At 35.5% G+C, this 17,818-nt stretch overlaps 1 protein-coding gene across 5 annotated transcripts in view; it reads right to left on the bottom strand.

Annotated features, from left to right (window-relative positions):
- AGBL4 (AGBL carboxypeptidase 4) overlaps positions 1–17,818 on the bottom strand; it is a 1,226,144-nt gene that overhangs the window by 1,126,163 nt on the left and 82,163 nt on the right. For 4 of the 5 annotated variants that reach the window (XM_070609700.1, XM_070609701.1, XM_070609703.1 and 1 more), the window contains exon 2: positions 5,462–5,584. The exons of the other annotated variant lie outside the window; for it this stretch is intronic. In XM_070609700.1, the coding sequence (XP_070465801.1) occupies positions 5,462–5,584 (123 nt within the window). The remainder of the gene's footprint in view (positions 1–5,461; positions 5,585–17,818) is intronic. 5 annotated transcript variants of the gene reach the window in all.

The raw sequence follows: 17,818 nt of genomic DNA, 5'->3' as shown, positions 1-17,818 counted from the left end.
GCATCAATAATCACTCTCAATGTGAACGGATTTAACTCTCCAATAAAAAGACACAGAGTGGCAAAATGGATTAAAGAACAAGATCCAACAATTTGTTGCCTCCAGGAAACACACCTCAGCCCCAAGGACAAACACAGCCTCAGGGTGAAGGGGTGGAGGACAATACTTCAAGCAAATAGCAAGGAAAAAAAGGCAGGTGTTGCAATTCTCATATCAGACCAAGTGGATTTCAAAATAAGACAGGTAAAGAGAGACACAGAGGGACAATATATAATGATCAAAGGGACACTTCATCAAGAAGAAATAACGCTTATAAATATCTATGCACCCAACACAGGAGCACCAAGATTCATAAAGCAACTATTAACAGACCTAAAGGAAGATGTTAAAAACGACACAATAATAGTAGGGGACCTCAACACCCCACTCACATCAATGGACAGATCATCCAGACAGAAAATCAACAGGGAAATAGTGGAGCTAAATGAAAAACTAAAACAATTGGACTGAATAGACATATATAGATCACTTCACCCTGAAAGAGCTGAATACACATTCTTCTCAAGTGCACATGGAACATTCTCTAGGATAGACCATATGTTGGGAAACAAGGCAAGCCTCTACAAATTTTAAAAAACTGAAATGATAACAAGCATCTTCTCAGATCATAGTGCTATAAGGCTAGAAATTAATTACAAGAAAAAAGCTGAGAAAGGCACAAAGATGTGGAGAGTAAACAACACACTACTGAACAAGCAATGGATCATTGAAGAAATTAAAGAAGAAATCAAAAAATACCTGGAAACAAATGAAAATGATAGCATGCCATACCAACTCATATGGGATACAGCAAAAGCTGTATTAAGAGGAAAATTCATCGCAATACAGGCACATCTTAACAAACAAGAAAAATCCCAAATAAGCAACCTTAAAGCACACCTAACTGAACTAGAGAAAAGAGAACAAATGAAGCCCAAAGTCAGCAGAAGGAGAGAAATAATAAAAATCAGAGCAGAAATAAATACTATTGAAACGAAAAAGGCAGTAGAAAGGATCAATGAGACAAAGAGATGGTTCTTTGAGAAGATAAATAAAATCGACAAACCACTAGCCAGACTTATAAAGAAAAAAAGGGAGAAAGCTCAAATAAACAAAATCAGAAATGAGCGAGGAGAAATAACAACAGACTCTGCAGAAATACAACAGATTATAAGAGAATACTACAAGAAACTATATGCCAACAGAATGGATAACCTAGAGGAAATGGATAAATTCTTGGACTCCTACAATCTCCCAAAGCTCACTCAAGAAGAGGCAGACAATTTGAACAGACCAATCACAAGGAAAGAGATTGAAACAGCAGTCAGAAACATCCCAAAGAATAAAACCCCAGGACCAGATGGCTTTCCTGGGGAATTCTACCAAACTTTCAGAGAGGATTTAATACGTATCCTTTTCAAGCTATTCCAAAAAATTAGGGAAGATGGAACACTTCCTAACACATTCTATGAGGCCAACATCACGCTGATACCCAAACCTGACAAGGACACCACGAAAAAAGAGAACTACAGGCCAACATCACTGATGAACATAGATGCAAAAATTCTAAACAAAATGTTGCCAACCAGAATTCAGCAATTCATCAAAAGAATCATACATCAGGATCAGGTGGGATTCATACCAGGGACACAGGGACGGTTCAACATCCGCAAATCAATCAACGTGATACACCACATCAACAAACTGAGGAATAAAAACCACATGATCATCTCAATAGATGCAGAGAAGGCATTTGACAAGATCCAACAGCCATTTATGATAAAAACTCTGAACAAAATGGGCATAGAAGGAAACTACCTCAACATAATAAAGGCCATATACGACAAACCCATAGCCAACATCATACTCAATGGGCAAAAACTGAACCCCATACCCCTGAAAACAGGAACGAGACAAGGATGCCCTCTATCACCACTCTTATTTAACATAGCACTGGAGGTCCTGGCCAGAGCAATCAGGCAAGAAAAAGGAATAAAAGGAATCCAAATAGGGAGGGAAGAAGTGAAACTCTCGCTGTTTGCAGACGACATGATCTTATATATAGAAAACTCCAAAGAATCCATTGGAAAACTGTTAGAAGTAATCAACAACTACAGCAAAGTTGCAGGGTATAAAATCAATCTGCAACCAACAGAAAAAGAACTCAAGAATACAATACCATTCACAATCGCAACAAAAAGAATGAAATATCTTGGGGTAAATTTAACTAAGGAAGTGAAGGACTATATAATGAAAATTACAAGGCCTTTCTGAGAGAACTGGATGACGACATAAGGAGATGGAAAGATATTCCATGTACATGGATTGGAAGAATCAACATAGGGTCTACAGATTCAATGCCATCCCAATCAGAATCCCAATGACATTCTTTACAGAATTAGAACAAAGAATCCTAAAATTCATATGGGGCAACAAAAGACCCCGAATTGCTAAAGCAATCCTGAGAAAAAAGAACAAAACGGGAGGCATCACAATCCCTGACTTCAAAACATACTACAAAGCTACAGTAATCAAAACAGCATGGTACTGGTACAAAAGCAGGTGCACAGATCAATGGAACAGAATTGAAAGCCCAGAAATAAAACCACACATCTATGGACAGCTTATCTTTGACAAAGGAGCTGAGGGCATACAATGGAGAAAAGAAAGTCTTTTCAACAAATGGTGCTGGGAAAACTGGAAAGCCACATGTAAAAGAATGAAAATTGACCATTCTTTTTCACCATTCACCAAAATAAACTCAAAATGGATCAAAGACCTAAAGGTGAGACCTGAAACCATAAGGCTTCTGGAAGAAAACGTAGGCAGTACACTCTTTGACATCAGTATTAAAAGGATCTTTTCGGACACCATGCCTTCTCAGAAAAGGGAAACAATAGAAAGAATAAACAAATGGGACTTCATCAGACTAAAGAGCTTCTTCAAGGCAAATGAAAACAGGATTGAAACAAAAAAACAACCCAATAACTGGGAAAAAATATTTGCAAGTCATATATCTGACAAAGGCTTAATATCCATAATATATAAAGAACTCTCGCAACTCAACAACAAAACATCAAACAACCCAATCAAAAAATGGGCTGGAGACATGAACAGACATTTCTCCAAAGAAGATATTGTGATGGCCAATAGGTACATGAAAAGATGCTCATCATCGCTGATCATCAGGGAAATGCAAATCAAAACTACACTAAGATATCACCTTACACTCGTTAGAATAACAAAAATATCTAAAACTAATAGCAACAAATGTTGGAGAGGTTGCAGAGAAAAAGGAACCCTCATACACTGCTGGTGGGAATGCAAACTGGTGCAGCCACTTTGGAAAACAGTATGGAGATTCCTCAAAAAATTAAAAATAGAAATACCATACGATCCAGCCATCCCACTACTGGGTATTTATCCAAAGAGCTTGAAGTCAGCAATCCCAAAAGTCCTATGCACCCCAATGTTTATTGCAGCACTGTTTACAATAGCCAAGACGTGGAAGCAACCTAAGCGTCCAGCAACAGACGAATGGATAAAGAAGATGTGGTACATATATACAATGGAATACTACTCAGCTGCAAAACAGAACCAAATCATTCCATTTGCAATAACATGGATGGACCTTGAGAGAATTATGTTAAGTGAAATAAGCCAGCGAGAGAAGGACAACCTGTGTATGACTCCACTCATATGAGGAATTTAAAATTATGGACTAAGAACAGTTTAGTGGATACCAGGGGAAAGGTGGGGTGGGGGGTGGGCACAAAGGGTGAAGTGGTGCACCTACAACATGACTGACAAACATTAATGTACAACTGAAATTTCAAAAGATTGTAACCTATCAATAACTCAATAAAAAAAAAATGTTCTGGAAAAAGAACCTGAATTATTTCAAACTGTAGGTAAACTAAAACACCTAATCTTTAAAATGAGGATAAGTCGTACTCTCACAAAGTTGTTATTATTGTAAAGAACCTTCATTTCTTTAACTGAGGTAAAAAGAATCCAAAAGGATTTTCCAGGCACCAAGTATATCCCAGACAATGCAACAGTACAAGACTCAAAGACGGTAGAAGACATTGTTCCTAATTATGTGGACAATGTTCAGGTCTGACTGGAAGGACAGCATCACAATACTGTGTTATAGGTTGAATCACATCCCCCCAAAGTTCATATGTTGAAGTCCTAACCCCCAGTACTTCAGAATTTAATCAAGTTAAAATGAAGTCATTGGAGTGGGCCTAGATCCAATATGACAGGCGCCCTTATAAAAAGGAAATATTTAGAGATAGACATCCACACAAGGAATCACCATATGAAGATGAAGGCTGAGGTCAGGGTGATGCTTCTACAAACCAAGGAACAACAAAGATTGCAGCAAACCACCAGAAGCTAGAGGGGAGGCATGGAACAGATTCTTCCCCACAACGCTTAGATGGAACCAATCCTGCCAACAGCTTAATCTCAGACTTCCAGCTCCAGAACTGTGAAACAATAAGTTTCTATTGTTTATGCCATTCAGTTTGTGGTTCCTTATTATGACAGCCCTAGCAACCTAAAACAACATGGAATAAACAAAGAGCAAAACTCTGTATAAACAAGTTTTCAATTGTTGGTATAAACAACCAATGTTCTTAGGGTTCAGAGAACTCTCATATAACTGACACTGGCATGTCTCTTCAACCACACATACACACACACACACAAACACCTATGCATGCATATTATTCAGAACCAAAAATAATAAACAATTATTTGTAAAATAAAATTATGTTTACCTTTCTCATTAATATTTTCAACATACTCTGAGTATCAACTATGTGCCATTCAGAGTATGAGGCTCAGGGCATAAAGAAGTTAACAAGATCCAATCACTACTGGATGGGAATTTACAACCAAATTCTGATCTCTCCTTTTAGAATACCCATAGCAGTGGGTGACTGTGAGGCAATATTACTTTTGCTGTTTTGTTTGTGTTCAATTAAATCTGTTCTCTAATTGTTTCTTTATAGGGAAGCCTCCTCCCTCACAGACTAAGTTCTGTCAGCGTGTCATATAGAACCAGGTACATAGCAGACATTCAATAATTAGTGATTTATCATATAGTCAAATTATGTCAATTTTATTCCAAAAGAAATAATATCTGGGAAAGTATTTTATAAAATAAAAGGTACCATGTAAATGTTCATGTGTGTTAGCATTATACTTCTAATCATTTATAGCAACAAAAACATAGCAATTCATTTTTAAGTATTTCCAAGTTTATCCCTTCAAAATTGATTTTTCCATGACAACTTGTTCCATTATTGTGAAATATTAACTGAGTTGAATCATATTGAATGGTCAGATGGAACTAGATTCTGAAAAAGCTTCACCAAACAAGCTCAAAAGCAAAATCTTTTAATACACTCACCACTTTCAAAGCAAGCATCAAAGATAAGATGTCCTTTCTTGGGCTGTCCACAGTATCCAGTTGGAAGCACAATATATTTGCTCACATTCCCTCCGATGGCTTCGTCATTTCCCATATCATTGCCTATTTTTTAAAAAATTGGCTCATGTTAAACAGAAATCAAAATGTATTTAGTAATAGAAGTTCAATAAGACTTTTATAAATTTTACCCTCTCCCCTGTCATTTAGTGCTTATTAAGGCAGTAAGAAATTAACTACATATTGTGGTAGAGTAGAAAGCAGATACATTTTCAACTTAGAAAGATACGGGCTCAAATCTCACCTGTACTACATACTAATTCTCTGTGACAAAACAATCAACTTAATCCCTTTAAGCCTCAGTTTTTCTCACCCACAAAAAAGGAATGATAAAACTCATCTTCCAAAATTGTGTTATGAGAATCAGATATGAAAAATATCCAGTATGACTACTGAAATCCAAAAGATGTTCAGTAACTTGCATCGAATATGTAATAAATGGTAATATATTTAATTTGCTACAAATATTTAGTTATTTTAATTTGAATAAAATAATAGTTCTATAACTTCCTGATGTTCCACAACCAGAAATAATTTGAGAACCACTGAATAAGCAGAGAATTTATATATATAGAGAGAGAGAGAGGTAACAGAAGTTATATTTTTTAAAGTTTTGGAAGTTTCACTTGCACCTAGGATGCAGAAAGCTAGAAAGATCATCGCTTCCACCTTAATAAAAATTATCTCAATAAAGAACAAAATCATAACTTTTAGAAATGTATTAGAGAACTGAGATTGCAGGGCAACCAATAATCTGATAACCAAGGAAAGTCCGGCCCCACCAAAAAAATATGGGAAGCAAGGTCTACGGAAGAGCACAGGAGGAAGAAATGCCAATGCCACAGAAGTGAGTAAAAAGAATTAAGCTAAATTATTTAAAATTATTAAAGGTCAAGTATAGGAAGCACAAGAGTGTAGAATTCCTGGGAGCTATCGGCACAAAGGAATTCACACTCACTTGCACACTATTCTGTACAGGGCTCCATCAAGTTTTTAGGAGAAAGATTAGGGGCAGGGTAGAAAAACAAAAACGGCCTTTCTTTGTGATGCAGGCTAGAGAAAGGGAGTGGCTTCTGTTATAGAAAAGGCATGGAGCCCACCCAATTTCCTTTTCCCCTATGAAAAAAAAGAACTTAAGCCACTAAGGGAGGAAAAGCAAACTTTGTATCCCCAGTGCATAAGTGGGACCCATTAAAGGACGAGGAGCACCAAAAAAGAAAAGTCCACTATACCTGGGGGAGGGGCAGGAAACAGTCCTGGGCCCAAGATTATATATCAATATATAATTGGGGCAGAAAACTCTGTCTCACACAAGACCCATCAAAGATTCAAGGCAGAGTTGAAAAAGGAAGGAGAGGTGGGATCATTGAAAAAATACTCCACCCCAAGACCAGAGCATACAGGGCCTACCTAAGACTGAGGCTAGACCAGGACAAAAGAAATACTCCTGCTTCCTCAACACCAAGATACAAGCAATGAATAACAAACAACACCAATCTGCTTCTGGAGAAGACAAAAGCATGGAGAGAATCCCCATTTGCAGTAGGAGTACCCAGGGAAGAACAGAAGTTTAGGGTATAGCAGAACATTGAGGAAAAACCCTCAATCACCCTAGCCCTTTCCCACAGGAATAAGTAATCCTAGAAGAATCTGAAGCCAGCAGCACATTAAAGATACCATAGCAACAATGAAACTCAACCCAGCTTAACTCCTGACTAGGTTGCCATAAGTCCTCACACAAATGACCTAAGAGAAGAGGTGCATCCATTTCCAGTGACAAACAGTATTTCTATCATTTTCTACTGTTCTACACCAAGTATTCAGCATTCAATAAAAAAAACATGGGGGGGGGGGGGCGGGCAGCCCAGTGGCACAGCAGTTAAGTTCGCATGCTCCACTTCAGCGGCCCGGGGTTAGCTGGTTCGGATCCCGGATGCAGACCAATGCACTGCTTGTCAAGCCATGCTGTGGCAGGCGTCCCACATATGAAGTAGAGGAAGATGGGCACGGATGTTAGCTCAGGGCCAGTCTTCCTCAGCAAAAAGAGGAGCATTGGCAGCAGATGTTAGCTGAGGGCTAATCTTCCTCAAAAGAAAATGTGGGGCACACAAAAACTCAAGACAAGACAACCTACTATCTAGGGGAAGCACAATAAATGGAACTAGATTCAGAAATAACTAGATATTGGAACTATAAGACAATGAATTAAAATAACAAAGATTAATATGTTAAAACCTCTAGTGGAAAAGGAGTTCAAAATGCATAAACAAATGGAGAATTTCAGTAGAGAGATAAAAACTACGATAATGAGACAAAAAGAAATGCTAAAACTAAAAAACACAGTAACTGAGATGAAAAAATGTCTTCAATGTGCTCATCGTGGACTTGACACAGATGAGGAAGGAATTAGTAAACTCTATTCCCATAGAAATAAGCTAAAGAGAAAAACAAAGAAAAAAAGGAAAAAGAAATTAAAAGAGAATGAACACAGCATCCAACAGCTTTGGAATGATATCAAATGACCTAACATATATATATCTGGAATTCCAGAAGGAGATGAGAGAGAATGGGGCATAAGAAATATTTGAAGAGATAATACCTATTTTCCACAATTAATGAAAGATATTCAGCCACAGACCCAAGAAGCACAAAGTACAATATATTTTTTAAAACCAGACACGTATTTAAAAATACAAATCACACAGCTAAGATAAAAATTACAGTAGATTATGCATAAAAAACTATGTAAACCAGAAGTCAACGGATGATCGCTAAATTATTAAAAGAAAAAATGTCAACCTGAAATTTTAGACCCTTTGAAAATAGCTTTCAAAAATTAAGGCAACAATAAAGACATGTGAGAAAGACAAAAGCTGAGAGAATTCATTATTAGCAGTCTGATATTACAAGAAATGTTAAAAAAAGTTCTTCAGGCAGGAGAAAAAACGATAACAGACATAAACTAAGATCCACATAAAGAAATTAAGGACCCCAGAAACGATACAAGTCAAGGTAAATATAAATGGTCTTACGTTTAATCACTCCAAAAGATGACTATCTAAAGAAAAAACAGTAGCGATTAATTGTGGGTTTATGTCATATATTAAGAGTAAAATATATGGCAGCAATAATACAAAAGATGGGAGGGAACAACTGGAAGTATATTGTTCCAAGTTTCTTAAACTAAATATAAAGCTGTATAATATTGTTTAAGTAGATGGACTATAATAAATTAAAAATGGATATTAAAAAGCCTAGGGTAAACACTTTTAAAGCTATAAATAAGCCAATAGTGAAGATAAAATAAAACTAAAAGGAATAGTTGATCAATCCAAAAGAAGGCAGAAAACAAGAATGGTGAAAGGGAACAAAGAACAGATGGAGAAATAGACAAAAACTAGCAAATATTATAATTAAATTCCAATATATCATTAAATGATCTTACATTTAATTTAGACCATTTAATGATATGTTTCACAGATAGAGACTTGCCAAATTAAACAAGTAGGAAAATCCAATGATATGCTATGTATACAAAGTCAAATTTAGGGGCCGGCCCCGTGGCCGAGCGGTTAAGTTCGCGTGCTCCGCTGCAGGCGGCCCAGTGTTTCCTTGGTTTGAATCCTGGGCGCGGACATGGCACTGCTCATCAGACCACGCTGAGGCAGCGTCCCACGTGCCACAACTAGAAGGACCCACGATGAAATATACAACTATGTACTGGGGGGCTTTGGGGAGAAAAAGGGGAAAAATAAAATCTTTAAAAAAAAGAAAGTCAAATTTAAATAAAAAGCCATGGGTGTAAGTTACAAGCAAAAGACATACCATGCAAACAATAATCAAAAGAGAGTCAGAGAGGCTATATTGAGGTCAATATAGACTGAAGAACAAGAATAAAACCAGGGATAAGGAGAGACTTTATACAATGACAAAGGAGTCAATTCACCAAGAACACATAACAATCCTAAATGTGTATGCACCAAACAACAGAGTCTCAAAATACATGAAGGATAACTGATAGAAATAATTATATTGGAGTCCCTTCGACACTACAATCTCTGTAATCAATAGAACTAGCTGAAAACCTAGCAATATCAGGAATGAAAAGCAAACCACTAAAATCCTACAGGCATTAACAGGATAATAAGAGAACAGTTCAATAATCTTAAGCCCATAATTTTTGTGAATTTAGATGAAATGACAAAGCAAAGATATTACCAAAAAAAGAAAACTAAAGACCAGCATTCCTTACGAACATAGACTCAAAATCCTCAGCAAATTATTAGCAAATCACGTAAAAACTATAATACATCATGACCAAGTACAATTTGTCTTGGGAATGCAAGATTGGTTCAACATTCAAAAGTCAGTCACTGTAATTCACCATATCAACAGATTAAAACTCAAATCTATATGATCATCCCAGTAGACAGAAAAAAAAATTTGTTTGACAAAATTAAGTATCTACTTTTCTCAGCATACACTGAAGTAAAGGAAATTCCTCAACCTGATAAAGACAACTTTATATATTTATTTTATATAATATTATATATATTTAGAAAGAATACAGCTAAATTATATTTAATGATAAAAGACTAAAATTTTTCTGCCTAATACCAGACACAAGGCAAGGATGTCCACTCTTACCTCTCCTATTCAACATCATTCTAAAAGTCCTAAACGAGACAACAATAAGGACAAAACAAGACAAAAAGGAAAAACAAAAATATATACACTATCCCTATTCATAGACAACATAACTGTCTAGATAGGAAATCTCAAAGAATCTACCAAAAAGCTCCTAGAACTAAAAATGAGTTCAGCAAAGTTACAGGACAAAAGTCAATGAGCAAAAGTCAACTGTATTTCTATATACTAGCAAAAAACAATTGGAAATTAAAAATATAAAGCAGTAATGTTTACAATAACACCAAAAAACATAAAATACTTAAGTATAAATCTAACAAACATATGCAAGATCTGTATGCTTAAAACTAAAAACACTGACAGGAGAAGTCAAAAAAGGCCTAAATAAACGGAGAAATAAATCAAGTTAATGGATTAGAAGACACGATATTGTCAAGATATCAATTCTGCACAAATTGATCTATAGATTCAACATAATCCTAACCAAATAGTCAGCAAGCTGATTCTAAATTCATATGGAAAAGCAAACAAACTAATAAACAAAACAATTTTGAAAAGAACAACAGTGTGTAATTAGAGAAGAGACAGATACACAGTTCATTGTAACAGAAGAGACTGTTCAGAAATATACCCACACATATATGGCCAGTTGATTTTCAAAGAAGGTGCAAAGGCAATTCAGTGTAGAGAGAATAATAATGATGTTGGACCAATTAATTTTCTATATACTGAAAAAAAACTAAAAATTAATGCAAAATGGAACAAAGACCCAAATATGACATAAAACTATAAAACTTATAGAAGAAAATAGAGTTTTCCACACACAAAAGAATGAGATTGGACACGTACACAATATACAAAAACTACCTTAAAAGGGGTCAAAGACCTGCACATAGGAACTAAAATTATAAAACTCTTAGAAGAAACAGAGGGAAATCTTCATGACATTGATTGATGATACGGTAATGATTTCTTGGATATGACACCAAAAGCACTGGCAATAGAAGAAAAAAACAAACTGAATTTCATCAAAATTAAAAACTTTTGTGCATCAAACACCACCAACAGAATAAAATGGCAACCCACAGAGCAAAGTATTAGCAAATTACGTATCTGATATGGGAGTAATAACCAGAATACACAAAGAACTCCTACAACTCAACAACCACCACCAAAAAACCAATTCAAAAATAGGCAAAGACCTTGAATAGAAATTTCTCCAAAGAAGATACACAAACAGTCAATAAGCACATAAAAAGATACTCAAAATCACTAGTCATTAGGGAAATGCAAATCAAAATCACCATGAGATACCTCTTCACATCCATTAGGATAGCCATTATAAAAAAAAAAAAGGGAAATAACAATTGTTGGTTAAGACATAGAGAAACCAGAACCATTGCATATTGCTGGTGGGAATGTAAAATGATACAGTCACTGTGGAAAACAGTTTGGTGGTGTGGAAAACAGCTTGGTGGCATAAAAGTAGTTTTACACATAAAATTATCATATGATCCAGAAATTCCACTCCTAGGTATATAGCCAAAACAACTGAAATTAGGGACTCAGATACTTGTACACCAATGTTCATGGCTGCCTTATTCTCAATAGCCAAAAGGTGGAAAGCCAAATTTCCACCAACAGATGAATGGATTTTTTAAAACATGGTATATACATACAATGGAATATTATTCAGCCTTAAAAAGGAATGAAATTTTGATACATGCTACAACATGGATAAACCTTGAAAACATTATGCTAAGTGAAATAAGCCAGACACCAGAGGACAAATATTGTATAATTCCACTTATAATTTCTTTCTTATTGCAAAAGAAAATGAAATAGAGGTAACTAGGCACTGGAAGGAAAAGAAAATGGGGAGTTATTGTCTAATGGGTACAGAGTTTTTTTGGGGGATGACAAAAAGTTTCTGGAAATGGATAGTGGTGGTGGTGTACAACACTGTGAATGCTGTTGGATCATAGGCTCCTCAGGAGCTTCCTGGGGGTAATCTGTAACTAGCCCCTGTACTCAGAGGGCAGGGAGAGAAAAAGGTAGACCACTCCAGATTGTTAGGTGGCAGGTTAAATCAAAGGAATTTACTTATGAGGCTTGTACTCAGCTGCCTGTAGTTTTCCACACCTACCCACCAAATCTTAAAGTTTATATAGAGGCCTTAACTGGATTCAGTCACATACACAGGGCACCTTGACAGGGTTCAATCATGTACCCAGTCCAGATGGTCTCTACACCACATTACTATCTCAAGGCTGTGTCCTTGGGCAGCTGCTAGCATGGGGAAGGCAAGTGGACTGCATATTCCAAGGAGAGGGGAGAGAGAGAGCTGCTTCAAATTAGCCAGGTCATAGGTCAAGCCAGCAGTTGCTTCTTCCTGATAACTTCCTCCAAGAAATGTACATAAGGCCACTGAACAGCACACTTAAAAATGGTTAAAATGATGAATGTTATGTATCTTTACCACAATAAAAAAATCACCCTAAAACACGAAATAAATGGAAAGTTTTTTTAAGTGGACAAATCAAAAGAATGTACCTAGGAGACTATCTGTGTATCCTTGTGTTAAGCAAGGTTTTCTCACATTAGACAAAAAAAATCACAAACCATAAAAGAAAATAGGTATAAACTGGATTTTATCAAATTAAAAATTGCTGCTTTTTGAAAGGGACTTTTAATTAAAAAAAAAAAAAGTCAAGCCACAGACTAAGAGAAAATACTTTCAAAATACATATCTGATAAAGACTGAATCTAAAACACAAAAGATTTTAGCAGGGGCCAGCTCAGTGGCATAATGATTGGGTTTGCGTGTTCTGCATCAGCAGCCCGGGGTTCATGGGTTCAGATCCTGGGCGCAGACCCACACACTGATCATCAAGCCATGTTGTGGCAGCATCCCACATACGAAATAGACGAAGACTGGCACAGATGTGTTTTCCTCAAGCAGAAAGAGGAAGATTGGCATCAGATGTTAGCTCACCGCCAATCTTCCTCACAGAAAAAAAAGAAAAAGATTTTCTGGGACACTTCACCAAAGAAGATATATGGGTGTCAAATAAGTTCATGAAAAGATGCTCAACATCATTAGTCAACAGGGAAATGCAAATTGAAACCACAATGAGATATTACTACACACGTTAAAAGGCTAAAATAAAAAAAATTGACCAAACCCAGGGTTGATAATGATGCAAAGCAATTGAAACTTTCATGCATTTCTGATAGAAATGTAAAATGGTACAGCCACTTTAAAAAATAGTTTGTCACTTTGCTGTAAATTTAAATATATACTTAACGTGCAACCCAGAAATTCAACTCTTAGGTATTTACCTAAGAGATATGAAAACATGTTCACACAAAAACCTGCACATGAATGTTTATAGCAGCTTTCAAAGCTGGAAGCAATCCAATGGTTTCAACTGGTGAATGTATAAAAAAATCTGTGGTACATCCATACAATGGAATACTAATTAGACACAAAAGGGAACACATTACTGATTTACACAACACGCATGAATCTCAAATGCGTTATACTAAATGAAAGAAGCCAAACTCAGAAGACTATATTGTTTTTAATCTATTTACATGACATTTTTCTAAAAGGCAAAATTATAGGGATTAAAAAAACAAAAATTAATGGTTGCCAGGGGCTGCAGGTAAGGGGGAGGGGCAAACTACAATGTCATCAAAATTTTGAAATTGGGGCTGGCCCCGTGGCCAAGTGGTTAAGTTCATGCGCTTCACTTCAGTGGCCCAGGGTTTTGCCAGTTTGGATCCTAGCACTGCTCATCCCCATGCTGAGGCAGCATCCCACATAGTAGAACTAGAAGGATCTACAACTAGAATATACAATTATGTACTGGGGGGGCTTTGGGGAGAAGAAGAAAAAAAAATTGAAATCTTCTTTTCAAAGTTATACATACCTTCCTCTCCTCTTTCAGAGTGAGGTATATGCACGCGTGTGTGTTTAGGGGTGCATGTCTGCAACGGTGACTTGCAAACTCTTCCAGCAAACTCCTCAAAGTCTTCACAGGGAGAGTGGAGGGGAAAGCAATTGCTAATATGACAACTACTAGCCATGAGAGAGTAACTAGGACTAGATCCATATCCTCACCAAAAGCAACTAGAAAACTGGATAAATATATATGAAACAACTCTTTCCACACTGGGATGACAAGCAGTGCCAAACTGTGATCCTCAGAAAAGGGAAATAAATGAGGTGAGCCTGATGATAGTCCTAGCTTTCAGATTAGTGACACCTCCCAGAACTTGGTGCATGTAGAGGGTTCTCAATTACAACAGGGTGATTTTCTGATTTGAAAAGACAGAAATAAGAGTTTGGAGAGGCTGAAGAAACTTAAATTTGAAGGTCAGAGTATTGGGTATATGTTATATATTTGCCACAATTGATACTCTGCTAGGAAAAATAAGGAAATAGCTCATGGACATTACTCTCCACTTCTGTTTCTAACAATTTTTGTTAGTTCTACTATTATTTTAACTATTCCGCTGAGATAGTTATCAATGTGAGCAGTATTCCTAGAGAACATTTGGAAATTCATTAGGCACTTTTTTGTTTCCATAATGATGAAGGAGCACTGATAGCATTTGGTTGGTGAAGACCAGGGATGCCAGATATACTGCAGACTAGAGGAGAGCCCAGTACCATTTCCAAATGTCCTATATAGATGTTCATGTAGGTAAAAATTCTACTTAGAATTATGTGAGCTTAGAACCCAACTCTGTTTTACACATGTTGTATGCCTTTAATGTATACTGATTTTTCCAAGAAGGCACCTGACATGTAAATCAAGAAAAGATTATAATTGATTTGTTTATAAATTGATCCAGAAGTATCACTATTTTAGAAAATCACGTTACCAACAGCATTGTCACGCACTGTGTTTGAATCACTAATACCATATCCTTATATCAGTTAGTATTTGTAGCAATTGTGTTTATAGTGATTCTACACACAAATGCAAACACTGGAACTCTTTATTATGTTTTCCATATGCCTAGATATATGCATACCCCTGTTTTTCCTTATGGAGAAATCCTACTTACCCTATAGATCTACATAAAACCTTATCTCCTCTGGGAAGTCTTACTGACTCCCCTAAGCAATGCTAGTCATTGCTCCTCTACATCCCCAGAGATTTTGTTTATATCTTTATCACAACGTTATTACCTTTTTATTACTAATTACGTGTGCCTTTTACCCTTAGTAATTGTGATTTCTCATCAGAAGAATCTAATGTCTTATCTTTTTATCACTACTTTCTCTCTTTCCACCCCAGGTATGACACAATGCTTGGCACAATATCAGTAATGTATAAATATCCATTGAATTACTAAAATAAAAAAGGACTTTTAGGAGCTAAATCTTATTTCAATATTGAATATTGTTTTTTGTTTGTCTGTTGAGAGCACAGGCATTATGCGATATATTTTAAATCTATCCAAAGAACAAACAGCACACTTACATTTACAGTTTACTAAGATAAACAGTTGTGATACAGTGAGACCAAATAGTAAAAGGAAGCAAGATACCACAAAATATGCATATGCTGACAGAAAGAAGGGTGGGATAACTATAGCCCGTAATGTTAATGCAATATAATGGTTGATTATTTAAATACACACGGCGGAAAATGCAAAGTTATTCTCATATCTCAATTACATTTGACTGCATCTAAAACCATGAAAAATAATGGCATTTACAGCAGTACAAAATAATCCAAAGTGGCATGGAATAATTGTTGTTATGGAATAATAACTTTCAATTTCTTCACTTCTGTGCATTTTAATGTTCAGCCATATAGCATGCATATTTTTGAACCCAAACTCTTTACTCTTACTTAATACCCCTACATTTAGTTAAGGCAGCATGAATTAGTAGTAAGAATTTGGATTTCAAAGTCACACAGATCTGAGATTGAATCCACCTAACTCAGATATGTATGCAGAGCAACTTTAAATAATTTAACCTAACCTCTCTGAGTCTGTTTGCTTAGAGTTTGCTTATTTTGTTCTGAAAGTTACAGAAAATATATGTATATCACCCAGAATACAGTATTTACTCAATAAGTAGTTGGTTATTATTATTATGATCATCATTATCATTATTATCATCATTATTAAGACGTCTGTATCTTGAAAGAAGTATATTTAACAAAAGAATAAAAGATTCAATTCTAAAGTATAAGGGAGGATTCAGAAAAGAAAGGGAATAATTTAAATTGAAACCCATAAAGAACATCTTAGTAAAAGTCTTTCCTTTGAAGTAAACACTGAATACTGCAGCACCCAGTTAAATTACGCACTGTAAAACACTCTTGTAATAGTGTATAAAATATTTGCCTTCAAACATAGAGACAGAGTAACACCATGAATTTTTTTAATTTAAGGAAGTTAGAGACAAAAGAAAAAATAAAACAATTGAGGTTTCTCTTTCAGGAAATAAAGATCTAATCTTATTAATGTTATTATTATTTACATGCTTTGAAAAATACTACATGGATAACAAATATTTAACAAAAAAATTATGAGCATATTTTGTGTAGGGAAAAACAAAGATGTATCTCTATAGATGTAGCATGTACCTGATGAAATAATATGATAATTATATCTTATTTTACTCTGATAAATAGGCCTGCTGAGACATCTAGAAACAGACTTCAGGGCTGCATAAAATTTTTGACATTTAAGTGGGTTATGCTGATGATGGATGTGACAAAGTCTCAATTTGTTTTATTTTTACATGGAAAACTACTTTACACAAAAGTTACAAGCAATTCATATTGGTCAAAAATGAGGAAAACAGCTTATTAATTAAAACTGACCTTTATATAGAACATGTATTCCACCTCTCAGGCTAAAACACCTTCGAAGACGTAACAAATTACCTCTATGTATAAGTGACATGCAGCTAAAGGGATCTGTCAGAAGTTCCATTATAAAGTCATATTTCTAAGGCTTCATAATTTTGAGAGAAAATTACATTGAAGATGAGACTTAACCCACAAATTCTCAGCCAAGAAAGTAAATGTAAAATTCCTACTTGAGGGTGTTTTAGGAAAGACAACCTATTCATTTGGGGACTTTAATCTCAGTGAACTAGTACGCATTACTCAGCTTCTTCCTAGCATATTATAAAATCTCACCATGCTGTTGTCATTACAAATATATTTACAATATATATTGCAAGGACTCAAAAAATAAAAACTTTTAGAAAATTATTTCCTAAATATACATATCTTAGTTCTTTCTAGGCACATGTACCTCTACATGTTTAGATTTGTTAAGCTACATTCAATCACAGGATGCTTCAATTACCAAATATGTATTGAAGATCTATTTTTGAACCCACCCTATATTGTACCCAGAACTAAGGAGAATATACAAGAAAAATAAGCTGTAAATCAATCCATCACTCAATAAAAGAATAAGGATATACTAATAATTAATACTAACACTCTCAAAAAACTGACCATCTAGTTAAGGACTACACTGAAAATAATAAAACATATAATGGAAAAAAAGTTGTATTTCTGTAAGAAGGGAAAATTCAGTACAGACAGTACAGTTTGGTGCCATGGGGTTTGGAGAAATATAGAC

The sequence above is a fragment of the Equus przewalskii genome, chromosome 2, assembly GCF_037783145.1.
Source record: "Equus przewalskii isolate Varuska chromosome 2, EquPr2, whole genome shotgun sequence".
Lineage (NCBI taxonomy): Eukaryota > Metazoa > Chordata > Mammalia > Perissodactyla > Equidae > Equus > Equus przewalskii.
This window is presented reverse-complemented; position numbering and strand designations above follow the sequence as displayed.